The 17,502-nt window shown below is 45.6% G+C and overlaps 2 protein-coding genes across 2 annotated transcripts; both read left to right on the forward strand.

The window, feature by feature from the left end:
• The first annotated feature begins 4,923 nt into the window (after nucleotides 1-4,923).
• Nucleotides 4,924-10,154, forward strand: SLC10A4 (solute carrier family 10 member 4). The gene is made up of 3 exons (XM_032632946.1): nucleotides 4,924-5,565; nucleotides 6,342-6,552; nucleotides 9,642-10,154. Exons 1-3 carry the CDS (start codon nucleotides 4,970-4,972, stop codon nucleotides 10,152-10,154), a joined length of 1,320 nt encoding a protein of 439 aa, XP_032488837.1. The 5' UTR covers nucleotides 4,924-4,969.
• Nucleotides 10,155-11,572: 1,418 nt separating this feature from the next.
• Nucleotides 11,573-15,929, forward strand: ZAR1 (zygote arrest 1). Its single transcript, XM_032632947.1, has 4 exons — nucleotides 11,573-12,427; nucleotides 14,097-14,189; nucleotides 14,275-14,349; nucleotides 15,622-15,929. Exons 1-4 carry the CDS (start codon nucleotides 11,573-11,575, stop codon nucleotides 15,763-15,765), a joined length of 1,167 nt encoding a protein of 388 aa, XP_032488838.1. The 3' UTR covers nucleotides 15,766-15,929.
• The last annotated feature ends 1,573 nt before the right edge of the window (nucleotides 15,930-17,502 follow it).

The following is a 17,502-nucleotide window of genomic DNA, read 5'->3' on the forward strand; positions in this document are numbered from 1 at the left end:
CGCGCAGCCCCAGCGGCCATGGCTCACGGGCCCAGCCGCTCCGCGGCATGTGGGATCTTCCCGGACTGGGGCACGAACCCGTGTCCCCTGCATCGGCAGGCGGACTCTCAACCACTGTGCCACCAGGGAAGCCCTATGTTTATTTAAATACTGGCAAGGTAAAACTTTTCCTATTCAATAAATAGAATGTAATTTGTCTATTGTAAATTGTATCTTTTGCCTATTTTTCTCTATCAACCTGTGGCCTATGGATCGATTACATGATTTGCCCTTTGATACTTGTGGAATGTATTTTTCCTCTAGATTTTAAGCTTTAAAAAATAACGTTTACATTTTTCTGATTATAAAATATATTTACAGAGGAATTTGGAAAACACAGTAAAACACAAAGAAGAAAATAAAAATCACTTTTAATACTACCACTCAGATATAATATACACTGGAGAAATTCCCTCTACGTTTACATATATTTAATATACTTACTAGAATTTAAGTGTATGTTAATATGTGTTTATAGCTTTTAAAATTGCTTTATCACTTAAGATTATGTCAACAGGGAATTCCTCCCTTGTCATTAAATATTCCTCAAAATGGGTCTTGGACCCTCTGAGAAAAGTCATGAACTCACATTTCAGGAAGAAAAATGTACGTATATAGAGAAGTTGATACATTATTTCAGGAGGGTCACACATTCATCCTGGACCAGATTAGGAACTCTGGTTGTAAACACGATTCTTAGCATCTGCATAGCAGTCTTTTGTATTAGTACATTTGTAATTATTAATTTTTTTATCGAAGTATAGCTGATTTACAATGTTTCAGGTGTACAGCAAAGTGATTCAGTTATATCTATATCTATATATCCATATATCTTCTTTTCACATTCTTTTCCATTATAGGTTATTTCAAGATATTGAATACAGTTCCCTGTGCTATACAGTAGGTCCTTGTTGTTTATCTATTTTATATATAGTAGTGTATGCCTGTTAATCCCAAATTCCTAATTTATCCCTCCTCCACCCATTTCCCCCTTTGGCAACCATAAGTTTGTTTTCTGTGTCTGTGACTCTATTTCTGTTTTGTAAATAAATTCATTTGTATCATTTTTAAGATTCCACATATAAGTGATATCATATAATATTTGTCTTTTTCCGTCTGACTTACTTCACTTAGTATGATAACCTCTAGGTCTATCCATGTTGCTGCAAATGACATTATTTCATTCTTTTTAATGGCTGAGTAATATTCCATTGTATATATGTACCACATCTTCTTTATCCATTCATCTGTCGATGGACATTTAGGTTGCTTCCATATCTTGGCTACTGTAAATAGTGCTGCACAGAACACTGGAGTACCTGTATCTTTTTTAATTAGAGTTTTCATGTTTTCCAGATATATGCCCAGGAATGGGATTGCTGGATCATATGGTAACTTTATTTAAGGTGATTCCTATTTAACCACATCATATTCGGTTTAGGAGGACAGACTTTGGGATCCAAAAACTTGGGTTCAAAGCCTAGCTCTATCCCTACTAGGGGGTGACTTGGCAAATTTCTTTCTCTCTCCGTTTTTTTTTTTTTTTTGACTTGGCAAATTTCTAACCTCATTAAGCCTGTTATGAAGATTGAGTGAGATGATCCATGATTAAAAGCTTAGTAGATTGTCTGTATATAAGCATTCAATGTAGCTCTCATTTTTTTTTTAATTCCCTGATTGTTTTCTTGGATAAACACCTAGAAATAGAATTGCTGGATCAAAGGAGATGCACATTTTTAGGACTACTCTCATCTACACCAAGTTTTCTTCTAGAAAGTATATACCACTAGCAGGATGAGAGGGTATGCAGTTGATAGTATCCTTGCCACCATAACATAATATAATTTATGTTAGTTTTTTCTGACAGTGGAAAAATGGCATCTATAGGGTTGGCCAAAAAGTTCGTTCGGGGCTTTCCATAACATCTTACGGAAAACCCGAACAAACTTTTTGGCCAACCCAATAATTGCTTCAATTTAATTTCTTTGGTCTTTCCTTTTTGTGATCTTGTGTGTCTACTCATATCGTTTGCCTTTTTCCCTATTGTATTGCTTGTTCTTGTTAATTTGTAAAACTGTTTTATAAATTAATGATACTAGCTCTTGGTTTTACATATGTTGCAAATATTTTTCTCATTTTATAATTTGCTTTTAGTTTTTTAAATGCTCTTCTGACTACACCAAAGGTAAAAATTCTTATATAGCCATATCTACTGAGCTTCCCATTATGATTTCTTCTGTTACTTTTTTGCTTGGGAAGATTTTCCCTATCCAAAGATGAGATAAATACTAGCTAATATTTTTCTCCAGCATTTTGTTCCATTATTATTATTAATTTCTTTAATCCATCTGGAATTAATTTTGGTGTATGCTGTGCAAGAAGGCTCTAAATTTATTTTCCCCAAAATGGCATATTTTCCATCTATGTTGTCATCTCTCCCTTCTATGTATTTTCTCCCTTCTGGGTGGGCCAGACTCTCCTTGGTGGCAGCAAGAGTAAAGGTAAGGCAATTGAGAAAGAGAAGTGACCCATGCCAGCTTGCCAAAATCACCTCATCTGGAGAGGCTCTGTTTTCTAATCCTGGGCTTTTCTCCTAAGTAGTGAAGGAGATCAGAAGGAAAAGGGGAGGCAAGAACATCTGCTTTATTTACAACAATCACACCAGGTGTGCAGTCTGATTTTTGTTCTTCACCCACTGCACAAATCACCTCCCGTATCCCTCCCCAAATCCCAAGAGGAGCTAGTTGGATGAGTTGGCCTGCCTCTAACTATGGCTTACTTAATTTGATTGTGGATTTTAATATCATTAACACAAGGAGGGGGCAAATTGGAGTGGTGTCTGCAGAGTTGGGCTTCAGCTCATGCTCTGCCATTTGTGTTCTTGGCTTATCTCATCCTGTGGTTCAAAGAATGTAAAGGTTCCACAGTCCTCCTCCTTATCTTGTCTGTCCACATGTCTCCCCTGGATATACTCACTTAACCGAAGTATTTGGGTAGCATGTTTCTTTGTTTATCTGCACATAAGCCTAAATGAAAACTTGGAATATTTTTGGTCACATCCCACTTCCTTCAAAGCTCTACAGATATTACTGCATTGTTTTCTTGGGTTTATTGTTTTGGGGAAGTATGAGGGTATATTATTTTCTTAAATGCTTGCAGAAGCACTGCCCTCATGGAATGTATGGTCTGATGGCAAAGAAATTACTCATTTGTGATTGAGTGCAGTATTCTGTGAATTTAATCATATTTTTCATATTCTCTGTCATTTTCCTGAGATTTGGGGAGGAGAAAAGATAAACACACAAGCTCAGTCCACCATTGGGAAGTGGAAGTCACCCAGTCTCCTCTGGTGTCAGAAAAGGGGGTAGGGGCAAGTTTCCAGGAGGAAGGATTCACTCTAGGATCTAGGCTCCACACAGACTAACCATGGGCTAAGACTTCATCCTAGAAATTCCTACTGTTGGCTTTCACAGATCAACTGGCTATCACTTTTTTTTTTTTTTTTGCGGTACGCGGGCCTCTCACTGTTGTGGCCTCTCCCGTTGCGGAGCACAGGCTCCGGACGCGCAGGCTCAGCGGCCATGGCTCACGGGCCTAGCCGCTCCGCAGCATGTGGGATCTTCCCGGACCAGGGCACGAACCCGTGTCCCGTGCATCGGCAGGCAGACTCTTCAACCACTGTGCCACCAGGGAAGCCCAGTAATTGGCTATCACTTTATGGTCACAGCCTTCTCCAATGGCTCTGCCTCCTTGGTATGAATAGAAGTCCCTTTCCTTTGTAGATGCATCTAGAGACTCCCATAAAGTTGTTGAGTCAACATTTCCAAGAACTCTGCATTTGATTTGTTTGGGGATAAAGCTGTCTGAAGCAGGGAATCTCACAACTTTATTTGTCTTCAGTCCTTTAATCCTAAGGCCAGGGCTGTACTCAAAACACTTCATAAATCTATGGCCACTGAAGTAGCCTCTCCCCATCTGCCAATAACTTCCCAAATAACACATTTTTCACGGAGACTGTACTTAGCAGAGCTCTTCAATGCACGCTTTAATACCATATTCGCGGTGCACACTGAGCCAGCTGCTTCTGGGTTTGGCTGATGAGGTTGAGATTTCCCTGTGTCTTGGATTCCTGGTGTGGAAAAATCGAGCTAACAGTATCTCTCCCACGGCTCTGCTGTGAGAAAATCAAATGAAATAATGCACACACACATGCACAAGACCTGGCTCAAACCCCACCAATATTATTACTTTTTACTTTAAGTTGGAACACAAAAATCTTATTTAAAAATTGTAAGTTTAAACCAGATATTGTGTCTTACTACCAGAGAGCGGCTCCTATTAAATCAGGCACCCCTCGGGATGCTAGCGGTTGCAGGCTCTTTGAACAGTGTGTATGATGTATGTGCGTCCATAGACAAACTCCTCTCTCTCTCTCTCTCTCTCTCTCTCTCTCTCTCTGTATGTCTGGCTTTCCAGATTTCATTATCAAAGAGGCACAGCCCATCAGAGAACTTGGTCAGCAGCCAGGCACAGTTTTTTCTTCTTCTTGTCCTTTGTCAGGTCTTTGTTCCGCCCCTGGCTACACTCTAACAGAACCACTTACTGGTGATTAAAAGGAGGGGACTCGGCGGCGGGGGCGGCGCCTGCGGGCGCGGGGGCCCAGCGATTGGGTTCACCCTCGGGGGCTGCGCTTTCTTAAGTGCCAGCCAGCGGCCTTCGGCCGACCCCCAGCCGAGCACCGACCCGTTGTCCCGGACGTCAGCCGCGCGTAGCACAGCCTTGCCACCGGCTGCCGTTTGGCGGGTGCGGACGGGCGGACAGACAGACGGACGGCGGTGGCGACCGAAGGCGCAGAGTCGCGCGCGGCGGGAGGGCAGAGAAATACGCAGGGCGGGCAGGAGCCAGACTCGCAGCCTCCCGCCGAAGCGCCATGGACGGCACCGGCAACGCCACCCTGCTCTTCGGCGCGTCCTCGCTGCAGCCGGACAACTACACCTTGTCACCCAACGCCACCAGCCTGAGCCCCGGCCCAGACACCCCCATGGCGCCCGCCTCCAGCGCCGGCCCCAGCCCTGGGCTCAGTGTCGCGCCGGGGCCCGGCGTCAGTTTCAGCCCCGGCCCCACTCCGACCCTGACGCCGACGGCCGGCTGCTTCGCGGGTGGCGCCGCCGGCCCGAGCCCTACCCTGTTCGCTCAGCCCGAGGCCGCCCACGAGCCCCCATTCTGGGACACGCCGCTGAACCACGGGCTGAACGTGTTTGTGGGCGCCGCCCTATGCATCACCATGCTGGGCCTGGGCTGCACGGTGGACATGAACCACTTCGGGGCGCACGTCCGTCGGCCGGTGGGCGCGCTGCTGGCCGCGGTCTGCCAGTTCGGCTTCTTGCCGCTGCTGGCCTTCCTGTTGGCGCTCACCTTCTCCTTGGACGGGTCGGCCGCCGTGGCGGTGCTCCTATGTGGCTGCTGTCCCGGCGGGAATCTCTCCAACCTGATGTCCCTGCTGGTTGACGGCGACATGAACCTCAGGTACGGAGCTGCTGTCCGGTAGGCATCTCTCTTCTCCCAGTCAACCGCGTGTACAGCCATGCGTTCAAGACCAAGGAGGGAGGAAGGAGAGGCGGTTAGAATGAGGCGCGGAAGAGGGGAGAAGAAACTGGAGATGATGGGGATGCCCGGGCTTTGGAAGTCCAGGCAAACATGAAGAGGTAGGGTTGGAGGGGAGAAGATCTAGACGGGGACAGAGGTGCTCTGAGGGTCTTGGGGTCTCATCCACAACTGCCTCCCCACCCTCCCTGAGTGTTGGGCTGTCAGTGCAGGTTTGCAGGCCCCGGAAGACAAAGGAAACTGGGAAGTCTGAAGCCAGGACTCACGGGAAATGTAAAAGCAAAATAGGACTATTGGCTCCAATAAAGAAAGTAATCTCATATATAAGACAATATAATTGAGGTTAATCCAACAAGTAGTATTCAGCAGCTTTACCATGCCTCACAGGGTGCTTTGGAGGATTAAAAAGAAAACAAAAATGTTCCTGGCTCTCACAGTCATCCAGACTGTAACCAGCTCACTAGGCTGTATAAAGCAGAGGGCAGCAGCCCTGAGATTTTTCTTCTCCTGCCTGGAGTTCACGTTTCAGTTGGGCTTAGCCATGCTGCTCTCTTGGTGCTCTCCTGGGATGAAGCAGGTTCTTCCCTGACTTCAAGCGGGGGGACTTGCAGTCTCTCCCGTTTTCTTCTACCCAATGTTCAAGCAAGGCTCTTTGGCTCAAAGCCCATTCCGACTTCTGTCCATTCCCTTTTCTGCAGCATCATCATGACCATCTCTTCCACGCTCCTGGCCCTGGTCTTGATGCCACTGTGCCTGTGGATCTACAGCCGGGCTTGGATCAACACTCCTCTGGTGCAGTTACTGCCCATAGGGACAGTGATCCTGACTCTCTGCAGCACTCTCATCCCTATTGGTTTGGGCGTCTTCATTCGCTACAAATACAACCGGGTGGCTGACTACATTGTGAAGGTAAGGTCACTCTTCACTTTGCATACTTAACACACGTAGAGAGTCCTTGGTCTCTGACCCATGGCTGAAACAGTGAGAAGTTTGGGAAAGAGAAGTAAGGAAGAAAAGGACTGGGTAGCCCTTGCATGGATAAACTTAAAAAAAAAAAAGAAAAGTTTATGCCACAAATATAACTTCTGTTCCATCTTTTGGAACTTCAAAAATAATAGCTTTAATTAAGACACCAGGTTAATTAAAAACAGCATAAGAGAACTGTCAGTATTCATAGGAGGAAACAGACCATGGGGGGAAAAGATGACAGTGCAATTAAATGGCAACATGTTTTCCACTAAGAAGTCATGTATTACTAAAAATCAAAGCAGGTGAAATAAAATTAATAGGATTTGTGCAGTACTTTTGAAATGCATTACAGTACTCTACTTTTTAAAAGTGGAACTCTAATTCTGAGAAACTCTGTAGAACTTTCCTTTAAAATGTTTTATTAATTTTCCAAAAGTAAGTTTACACTAATAAGACAAAAAGTAATTTAAAAATTACATCGTAAAAAAATTACATCGTAGAATATAATAGAATACACAAAACATTGGCTTTAAAGCACAAAATAGAATTAGGTCCTGGGTAAATAATGCAGAATATATTCACATTACTAAATTTGTGTTTCTTTTCCCTTCCCCATTGCAATATTTCATTTTTAAAGGTAGTGGAAGAATGGGATTTCTATTATTTTGTGCAATATTTCCAAAATTGCTTTATTTTAAAAAATTGATGCTTTTTGTAGCAGTAGAGATTTTGTAATAGTTGATTGGAGAAAAAATTTTAATATTTCTAAATTAAACTTTCTTTGAAAACTCAAAAGTAGTAGTAAATAAGAATAAATCATGAACAGGATTCTCATTTTAGGAAGTTAATCAAATAAAATACATAACGAATTAGTCTAATTAGTGTAAAATGTACATGCAAATTCCTTCAGACAATGAAGAGAAAAAGGATCACTCTAATGTTTCAATTATGTAGATTTAAGAAGACAGTTTTTTGTGTTTTACTTATACCAAAGTAATCTGATTATACAGAGGGGCTAACTTTTATTAATGTGAAAAATAGAGGGCTCTTTTCAGTACATATATCCAGCCTTGAGTAAAAAAAATTATGCTCTATTGTAAGCATATATATACTCTGAATGTAATAAAGATATATGTACATGTAAATATACATATTTGTTATATGTTATACATAACATATCTATAGATCATCTTGAGATCATTAAGAACTTACTAAGCTTGATCATTAAGGTAATACTATTAATGTGATGGCATTTACTATAAAACCTTGGGAATTCTAAGAGAAAGTCAAATAACCTATTTCCATGCTAAAAACAGGTAAACATATTTAAATAACAGACAATTCAATAAGATAGTGTAACTTTGCTGAACCTATTCCCTAGCCAGCACACTCATTAAGATCCACTTCATAATATCTTTATACTTTTGCAAACACTTTAAAATGAGCATTCAGTGTCAGTGTTCACCCAAATGATTTTAAATGGTTCAAAGGAAATGTTAGAGCCAATATTTTCACAACGAAGAATCAGATTTCCTCTCAAAGCTATTGATGTAGACACACTTTGAAACTTAATATAAGTTTTGATTTATAAAAGTTTGGTTTCTGCTAATTGTACATTTGTAACATGAGTATCTTATATAATAATTACTTCAGCACCATTTAGGGTAGACTTTTTGACAAGCCCAGATAAATTTTGAATAATCTTTTGAAGAATATAAAGTATATGCCAATCCCATAGACTCCAAAGGGGTATCCTCCAAAATATCTAGGGAACCAGAAGCAACACTTAAACTGTTCTGGATCTGTAGTCCCCCTCACAGACACCCACCCAATCCCCTTCCCCATTAAAAAAGAAAGCTACCGATTTGAAGGAGAACTAGGAGAAGGATTTTTAGGTTTCCACCTTACAATTTACAAGCCTGTCTTATTTGCATGAGTGAAATGTACCAGTCAGACATCAAGATGACACACTGTTTTATACAGTCAATTGTTTTTATCTAAAATCCTTCTATTATATATAATAATTCCTAAGAGTCGTTAGAGACTTACATGTGGGAGTTTTCTCATGAACAGGTGAAAAAGCAGGGAGTTGCAGGATTACAAAGAATTCCTCACATCTTATGTTTACATTTTTTTCTTTTCTCTTACCTAATCTAAGAGTTGGTAATTGTTTGGGTATTGCTAACAATTCTCTGAGCTATAAAGTATTTTGAAGGTTAAAAATATCAGACACTCAGTTTCATAAGTCAATAGGCTTTTATGTCCTGTGTAAAACCAGAACTAATTTCTTATGGAAAACACTGGGTCCTGTTCAGGGAAAGCAATGTCCATCTGTCCACTCTATTCATCAGACCATACCTGGTGTCTTGGGCTCAATTCTAACTGCTCTGTTTTTAAGAGGCACATTCACAAATTAAACAAATGCTCAGAACAGTCAGGACTCCAAAACAGTTATGGAATGGAGGCTGAAAGCCTGGGACAGTCTGCCCCCAGAGAAGAGTAGCCTTCCCCTCGTAACTGGTTTTTAAACTTCTGGAGGCTGTTTTGCAGGAGTAGCCGTCTGTCTGCTCTGTGCTGCTCCTGAGGGCCTATCCAAGACAATGGCTGGCAGTTATAGAAGGCAAATGGTCACTAGACATAAAGACAGGTTGCCAAACAATTAGAGCTGTCTGACACGGCCTGGGTGCCTCCTGAAGAGGTGATCTACCCATCTTCAGAAATACTCTGTCAGAGACTTTTTTTTTTTGCGGTACGCGGGCCTCTCACTGTTGTGGCCTCTCCCGCTCCGCGGCATGTGGGATCTTCCCGGATCGGGGCACGAACCCATGTCCCCTGCATCGGCAGGTGGACTCTCAACCACTGCACCACCGGGGAAGCCCTGCCAGAGACTTTTAATGGCAAAGATCTCCATTCTGTGTGGGAGGTCAGACTAGATGACTCTCCTCTTCCAAGAGCCCAGGATCCCCTTGCCTGAATCCCTCTTCAACTATCTTATTTTGATGGCTTGTTTATCCCTGTTCTTTTACTAGGTTTCCCTGTGGTCTCTGCTAATGACGCTGGTGGTCCTTTTCATAATGACCTGCACTATGTTAGGACCCAAACTGCTGGCAAGTATTCCTGCAGCTGTTTATGTGGTAGCGATTTTTATGCCGTTGGCAGGCTACGCCTCAGGCTATGGCTTAGCTACTGTCTTCCATCTTCCACCCAACTGCAAGAGGACTGTGTGCCTGGAAACAGGGAGCCAGAACGTGCAGCTCTGTACCGCCATTCTAAAACTGGCCTTTCCACCGCAAAACATAGGAAGTATGTACATGTTTCCCTTGCTTTATGCCCTTTTCCAGTCTGCAGAAGCAGGGATTTTTGTTTTAATATATAAAATGTATGGGAGTGGAATATTGTACAAGCAAGATCCTCTAGATGAGGATGAAGACACAGATATTTCTTATAAGAAACTAAAAGAAGAGGAAATGGCAGACACTTCCTATGGCACACTGAAAGCAGATAATTTAATTATGATGGAAACCACTCAGACTTCGCTCTAAATATGGAGATACACAAGAGAGTTTATCTTGCTGAAATATTACTTCATGTTTATGGTCTGTGATAGTGTCTGTGGTTTACATAAAGAATAACAATTGGTTCACATTATTATACATGTAACAGTTTTGATCTGCCCACCATAAGGTTGCATTGGTATATTAGCCAAGCGTTTTCATAAATTACAAATCAATGTCATAATATAACTTGCACCTGGGATTGCTAGGGTGCCACCTGAACAAATTTGCTTTTTTGGTTTTTCATCGTTACCGATTTCTATGATTGTTTCAAATGTTAACTCTTAGAAAACAGGGTCTTGGAAATGTAGAATTTTGATGCACTATCTTATATGAGTAAAAACACGCTATATTTGTAAAGCATAATTGAGTTTAATGTAATTGTTGTTAAAAAAAAAAGTGTGCTTGCTCAGCTTATAAATACTTGACATTGTTAAAATTTGACCTGTATTCAGAAAAATCCCCAAACAGGTCTATTAAACAATGAAATATAGTATTTTATTGTCCAACCTGTATCAAATCAGAGAAAAATTACATTAACGTATTTGATTACTCGACCTGGTATCTATTTGTAACGAGTGGCCAACATGTTTCTAGTGGACAAGGCATTTGCTTTCAGCTGGGGACTGATTTGGTCTTCTGCATTTGTGTAAACACACCCTAAATCAGTTTCTCTTTTGGAAAGTTTATTTGGTTAGGAAAATCCGTAGAGCGACTGTCTACCCTAGAGAAGAGCAACAGTTATCAGACCCTCGTGGTACTCAGCAGCACCACCTGGTCACCGTTTGAGGTGGGGGGTTGGGGGCGCGGCGGGGGTGGAGTACGTTCTCCAAAGGGAGAAAACGATTAGCCTAGTCACAGATGCCCTGGAATGCTTTCCCTATGCACTTACTGAAAGGGTTCAATGCGTAGATTTCTCAGGGCAGCCCTGAGATGATGAAATAACCTACAATCTGAGATCGTAGGTATCAGACCCAAAGCAGTTCCCCCAAATCTTCGCATTTTTGCTCACTAGCCAGAGGCAATCAGCCTCGCCTCAGCTTCCCGGGCGGCGCCGACTATCACTCAGGGCTGGGGAGCACCTGGCTCAGCGAATCGCCGTGATGGTTCTCCTGCTGGTATCCTCTTCACCTGGAGCTAGTTCACTTACAGACCAGTTCTGCTTCGCAAAGAAAGCCTTCTTTGCACATCATCTCAGGGTATTTGTGCCAACCTCCGGGTGTGGAAAGTTCCCACACCGAGAAAGTCTGGCAGGGGCCCCTCCGGCGGGGACACCAGCGGTGGCGGGGCGGGGGGTGCGGGGGGCCGAGCAGCGCGGCCAGCGGGGGTGGGGCCCGCGCCCGGCTGCCCCCGGGAGGTCGCTTATTTAGGACGCAGGGGCGGGCAGGAGCGGCAGGGGTGCGCTGATGGCTGCTCTGGGGGACGAGGTGCTGGACGCTTACATGTACCCGGCGTGCGCCCTCTACTCGTACCCGTACCCCTACCCCTACCCGGCCGCCGCCAAGGGCAAGGGAGCGGCGGGCGGGGGAGGCTGGCGGCACCGGGACGGCGGCTACCCTCCCGTTTCCTCCTCCTCTGACGGCGCGGCCTCGTCGTCTTTCCCAGCCTACGGGCAGCTAGCGGCCGCCGAGTACTTCCACAGCTACCAGCGGGCGCAGCTCATGGCCCTCCTGTCGCAGGTGGGCCCCGGCCTCGCCCCGCGGCCCGGCCGCACCAGCATTCGGGACGTGGCTGTACAGGTGAACCCGCGCCGCGACGTCTCCGTGCAGTGCTCGCTGGGGCGGCGTACGCTGCTGCGCAGGGCCCGCGAGCCCGGCCCTGAGCCCGAGGGCGCGGCGGGCGCGGGCGGCAGCTGCCCGGCCTCCCCGGAGCTGGCCCGCCGGGGCCCCGAGCAGGGCAGCCCGCCGAGCGGCGCCCCGCGGCCCGTGCGCTTCCCGCGCACCGTGGCGGTGTACTCGCCCGTGCCCTCCCGCCGCCTTTCCACCCTTCTGGAAGGGGCCGAGACTGCGGCGGCCGAGCAGAGGCCCGGGGCGCCGGACGGAGAGCGAGGGCCGCCAGCTGCGAGGCCCCGAGGCCCCGAGGAGGGAGAGGGGTCGGCGAGGAAGGAGCCCCAACGGCCGCAGTCCGAGGAGGACGAGGCCCAGGCAGGCGTACCGGCGAGCAGGGAGCAGCCCCCGCCGGTGACCGGCGCCCCGGACGCCGCGGGCGAGAGGTGGTCGCCGCGGAGCCCCCAGCCGGGCAAGGAGCGCCTGCGCTTCCAGGTGAGTCCCGAGTCGGCCAGGGAACCGGCGGGGGAGCCCCAGGGCTGTGCGCCCTCCTGGCTCGCGTCCCCGTCCCCGCCCCGCGGCTGCTCGCGACAAGTGGAGGCGCGCGCTCCCTTAGGCGCGGGCACTTCTGTGTGCCTTTCGGCAGCTGCTGAAGTCGTCTTTCTCCGGCAGAATTCAATCCAGTGTAGCTTGCGTGTTGCTGCGATGGTAAAACACCGGTTGCACAGGGGTGGCCGAGGAAACGCCCTTTTAACATTCTTAGTCCGAGCGTGTTTGCTGTATAAAGCTCTGACCACGGGAGTGTAGTCCTGTGTTGATCCTGCACTGGATGATCTAGGATGGGTCTCCGAACATCAGAAGGTGAACTTAACTGGCAAAGGGAGTTGGTTGCCAAGGATCCCACTCACATTTTCTCATTCAGTGTGTTAGAAACCGTTAACAATTGACTTCCGGGGTCCTAGTCAGGATCTTCTCTTGCCCTTAAGACGCAGCCCTCTTCAGAAATCTAATAGCACTGCTGGAGCATCTGTGCTGTGCTGCATTGCTGCCTGAGAGGAGCAGGCTTGGAAGGCCAGTTGGTACTTGCCTGAAACTGGAAGGGCTGGAGCACACTGAGGGGTTGTAACCCAGGGGAGTGGAAAGGCTGGAGAGGTATTAAGAGGCCCGGAAGAGTCCTTTTGGGGTCTCTTCCAGGCTCCCCAGGGCTGTCTAGTGGGGGTGGGGGAACACAGAGTGAATCAAATTTGTGCACAAGCTGTGCGTGATCTTGAGTCTTTACCTTCCTGGGCTTCAGTTTGCTCACCTGTGAAACTGCTCAGTGTCCTCCAAAGTTCCTTCCAATTCTAAAGGCCTAACTCCAAAAACTTGTTTATAACTTGTTTCTCACTGAGAAGAAGAACTTAAAAATAAGGTAATACTACTTTTGTTCATATTATGTGTGAATTATGGCTTATTCGTTTTAGATTCCCAGCACCACTGTTTGGTGGAAACTTAATTAGCAGCATAGAGAACTTTTTTTTTTTTTTTTTGCGGTACGTGGGCCTCTCACTGTTGTGGCCCCTCCCGTTGCGGAGCGCAGGCCCAGCGGCCATGGCTCACGGGCCCAGCCGCTCCGCAGCATGTGGGATCTTCCCGGACCAGGGCACGAACCCATGTTCCCTGCATCGGCAGGCGGACTCTCAACCACTGTGCCACCAGGGAAGCCCATAGAGAACTTTTTTCAAGCTGTTCACCCAAGATCACTTTAGGATGCAGAGTCTAGTTTCTTTTCTTGAGTTTAACCACTTCATTCACGTGTGTTCTAAGATCAGACCTATTCTACAGAGAGAAGCCCTCCCCAAAGAATCCCAAAGTTCAGGAACTCTATGTGTTTGGCTTTCCCCTTGCCTGCCTGAGGGAAAACACCTGCTTAGTAATCTGTTAATTTGCTTTATGAACCAAGATAATCCGGTACATAAATTCTGGTGGGCCCTTGCTTTTCTACTTGATTAAGCCATTAGCTTTCGTAATGATTACGTCGTGGAGACGGACTTGAACCTGATTCTACTTTCCTCCAAGATATGGAGTGGAGCTGCCAGTTTTAAGTGTCAGATCCTTTCCAAGCTTCTGAGATGAAGGCTATTCAGATGTCATGTTGGTTAAACTCTGCTATCCTTTTGCTCAGTTCTTAGAACAGAAATATGGCTACTATCACTGCAAGGACTGCAACATCCGATGGGAAAGTGCCTACGTGTGGTGTGTACAGGGCACTAACAAGGTAAGAAACGCCCTGTAACTGGCATCATCCTGACAAAAAGGTTCAGGAGGGTTTTGCTCTAAGTTTTTCCTCTTTCCCATCACAGGTTTACTACAAGCAATTTTGCAGAACATGTCAGAAGTCTTATAACCCTTACCGAGTGGAGGATATCACCTGTCAAGTAAATTGAATGTTTGTATTTTGTGTTTGAACTGGGTAGTGATTAGAAGATTTAGAGGTAGTTTCTTGAATGTATTTCCTAAAAGAGCCTAGATTCCCAGTGACCTGAGGTTTTGATTTCTTTCTGGAAGGAGTTGTAGAAATAATGCTTAACTGGGAAACAAGGCCTTGGTGTTAGTTTTCTCCTGCTCTTGCAAACCTCGGTCATGTGAACGTCTCTAGAAGCTGTTGCCTCACTTGCAGTGTGGAAGAATGTTTGCTTTGCCTGAGACTCAGCTGAATGTAGGAGAAAGTAAACCTAGAAAACAGATTATCTTTCTACTAATATGAAGTAGTAAAGGTTGACGGTTTTACCCAAATGCGTTTTATGAAGCACATACCCAAGTTAAAGTATTTAGTAAAAGCACGGGTTTTTTAAACTTTCCATTTTGCCTGTGAGTTCAGGAAGGGATTTGTTTTAAAGTCAACCTAAGCTGCTTTAGCTTTAACCCTAAGCTTTATGGGGTTAACTGGTAACAGGTTGCTTGTTACTGTTAACTGAGCACTGCACTGTGATAAAGGGCTCTGATCATCCGAAGAGGGAGAAGTGACTACACTTGCCTGTTAATCACACAGCTAGTGGAGCTTGACTTGCCGGCAGAGACACAGCCTAATCAACGCACTTGGCTCCAGGTGGATGCCGGAAGCATGAACACCGCAGGGTGGGTGGAGAGAAATTAAGTATGGAAAACGTAGACGAATCTAGATCTTGGGAGAGTAGGGTAGATTCTCAAGTAGGAGAGAGGAGTTTGACAATGAAAGCGAACTTTCTAACTACTCTGCTCGTGGCCCAGCAGTTGCCGCTCTGCCTTCTGCCTCAGCTTGCGGTCCTTCGGAGCAGGGAGAAGGGCCAAGGTTAGCTACTGGTGCCGGGCCTGCTACTTGGTTCCTGGCCTCACACCTTCGATGTTGTTAAACTTCTCTCTCCTGCTCGGTTGTTCTCCACCCTTCAAGGGCAGGGACAGATTTCCTCTTAAGCTGTTTTAAAAGAAACGTCACACAATTCAGCATTGAATCCTGTGCAACCTGGGAGCAGGACTGCGTGATAAAATGCTCTACTCCTCCCATCCTTCTCCTTGCTAGGAAGGGATGTAGACAGAACAAGATTAGCACAGGACTTTGCTGAGCGTGCATTCAGTTAGTATTTGAATGGACTAGAAACATAACTGAAGTTCCAGGACATCACCAAGCGTTTATGTTCTGTATGTACTTCTCACTTTTTTTTTTTTTTCAGAATTGTAAACAGACTAGATGCTCCTGCCCAGTAAAAGTTCGCCACGTGGACCCCAAAAGGCCCCACCGTCAAGATCTGTGTGGGAGATGCAAAGGCAAACGCTTATCCTGTGACAGCACTTTCAGTTTCAAATATATCATTTAAATGAATGTGAAAAAACCAAAACCCTGGTCCCGCCGAACGTGTGCTAGTGGAGCAGACAAGTGAGCTTTTTTCCATGCCCCTCTTCCTCCTCTCTGCCGCTCCCTCAAAGTACTTCGTGAAAGGCTGTATTTGACAAAGCTTGTCAAATAAAAGCATTGCAAAACAATTGATACGCTGCGTAAAATCCTTAAGATTTAGGAGAGCCTGTCTTAACAGTCTGGGCCTTTTACTTTAATATCTGTCCATTGCTTACAGAGCAACCAGGCTCTGAACTAGGTTAGTCACTTGAGAGAAAAGTGTAGAGGGACTCACATGTGAGGTTTACTACTTGTAGGTCTGTAGGGCTGATGCCTATAAGAAATTGAATAAAAAGCCATCTATTAAAATGAGCATCCTTCTGGGGCAGGTGGAGGCTAGAGCCAGGCCTTGACGTTTGAGGGGACCTCTGATGTTTGGGGATGGGTAACGCAGAGTCAGAACCCAGAATGGATGGCCCACAGCTGATCTCGGTTTAGTCGGTGCTGAGGGAGAAAGGCTGTGAGCGCTGGTGACTTGCTAATCACGATGTCACAGGTACGGATGGGAACAGGGTGGCTAAGGGCAGCTTTAAGATGTTAAATAACTTCAAGTGGACTTCAGCTGGTGATTTGTTAACTTTAAAAAAAAAAAAAAGCCCTCCTAAATGTATTTAAAGATTCAGTTAGAGGCAGCTTTATTTAGCCTTTGTCATTATGGACTTGCAGTTCTGTAAGTGGAAACAGTGTTTGGCGCCATCTAACACAGGGATTCTCCTAACCTGGTTACCAAGCTTTCTACCTGAGCACCAAGAAAAGACTGAGACCGGGGCACCAGCGTTCTCCCGGTGCAGGGATGGGGGTGGGGGATGACGTGAGGGGTTTTCATGAAATCAGAGTTGAGAGCTGTTGATTGCTTGGTTACAGAAACCACATAATTGGGGCCAGGTGCTAATTAAGCCTTCCAATTTTCTAAGCATCCCATTTTTAAGTTAACCCTTACTACCTTATAGGCCATATATAGTAAGTCTGTTAACATCTTGGATGCTTGTATGTAGACAAATATGGAGAATAAAAAGAAATGAAAATGAGTTTGAAGTCTCTAGAACCCTTTATAGCAAGAGGGAAGGCCTCTAACCATATGGCTTGGTAAGGTGTTTGTAAAAAGGCAGATTCTTAGGTCCCTATCTCTACTGAGTCACTACATGGAGGTGAAGCATTGAATAAGCGCCCCAGGTATTGCTTATGGAATTGAAGTGTGAAAACTACAATTGAGTCAGCCTTGCACTTACCGTAGAAAAACACATGGCTGTGGGCTCTGCCCCTCATAAAACTTCCAGTGTAGTGGGTAGATGGCCATTAATTTCCTGTATAAAACTTCTGCCATGCACTATGTAAGACCTACTTGGTACCTGGTAGGAGGAAAAAAAAAAGGATCTGACTTGGGGAGGTCAGGGAAGCCTTGCCTAAAAAATGACTACAGCTGAGCTAAAGTTTGGATGAGTTGAATTAGACAAAGAGGGGAAGAAAGGACTTTTCCAGACTAAGCTAATGTGTGCAAAGGCCCAGTGGTAGAGAAAGCCAGAAGGCCACAGGGGCAGGGATGGGGATGATGGCAGGTGCAACGGATAGGCCCAGGCTGGGAGGACTCTTTGGACCTTGCTCAGGAGGACTGTTTTTCATATGTCATCAGTAAGAATCCACCGAAAGGTTTATAAAGCTG

The sequence above is a fragment of the Phocoena sinus genome, chromosome 5, assembly GCF_008692025.1.
Source record: "Phocoena sinus isolate mPhoSin1 chromosome 5, mPhoSin1.pri, whole genome shotgun sequence".
Taxonomy (NCBI): domain Eukaryota; kingdom Metazoa; phylum Chordata; class Mammalia; order Artiodactyla; family Phocoenidae; genus Phocoena; species Phocoena sinus.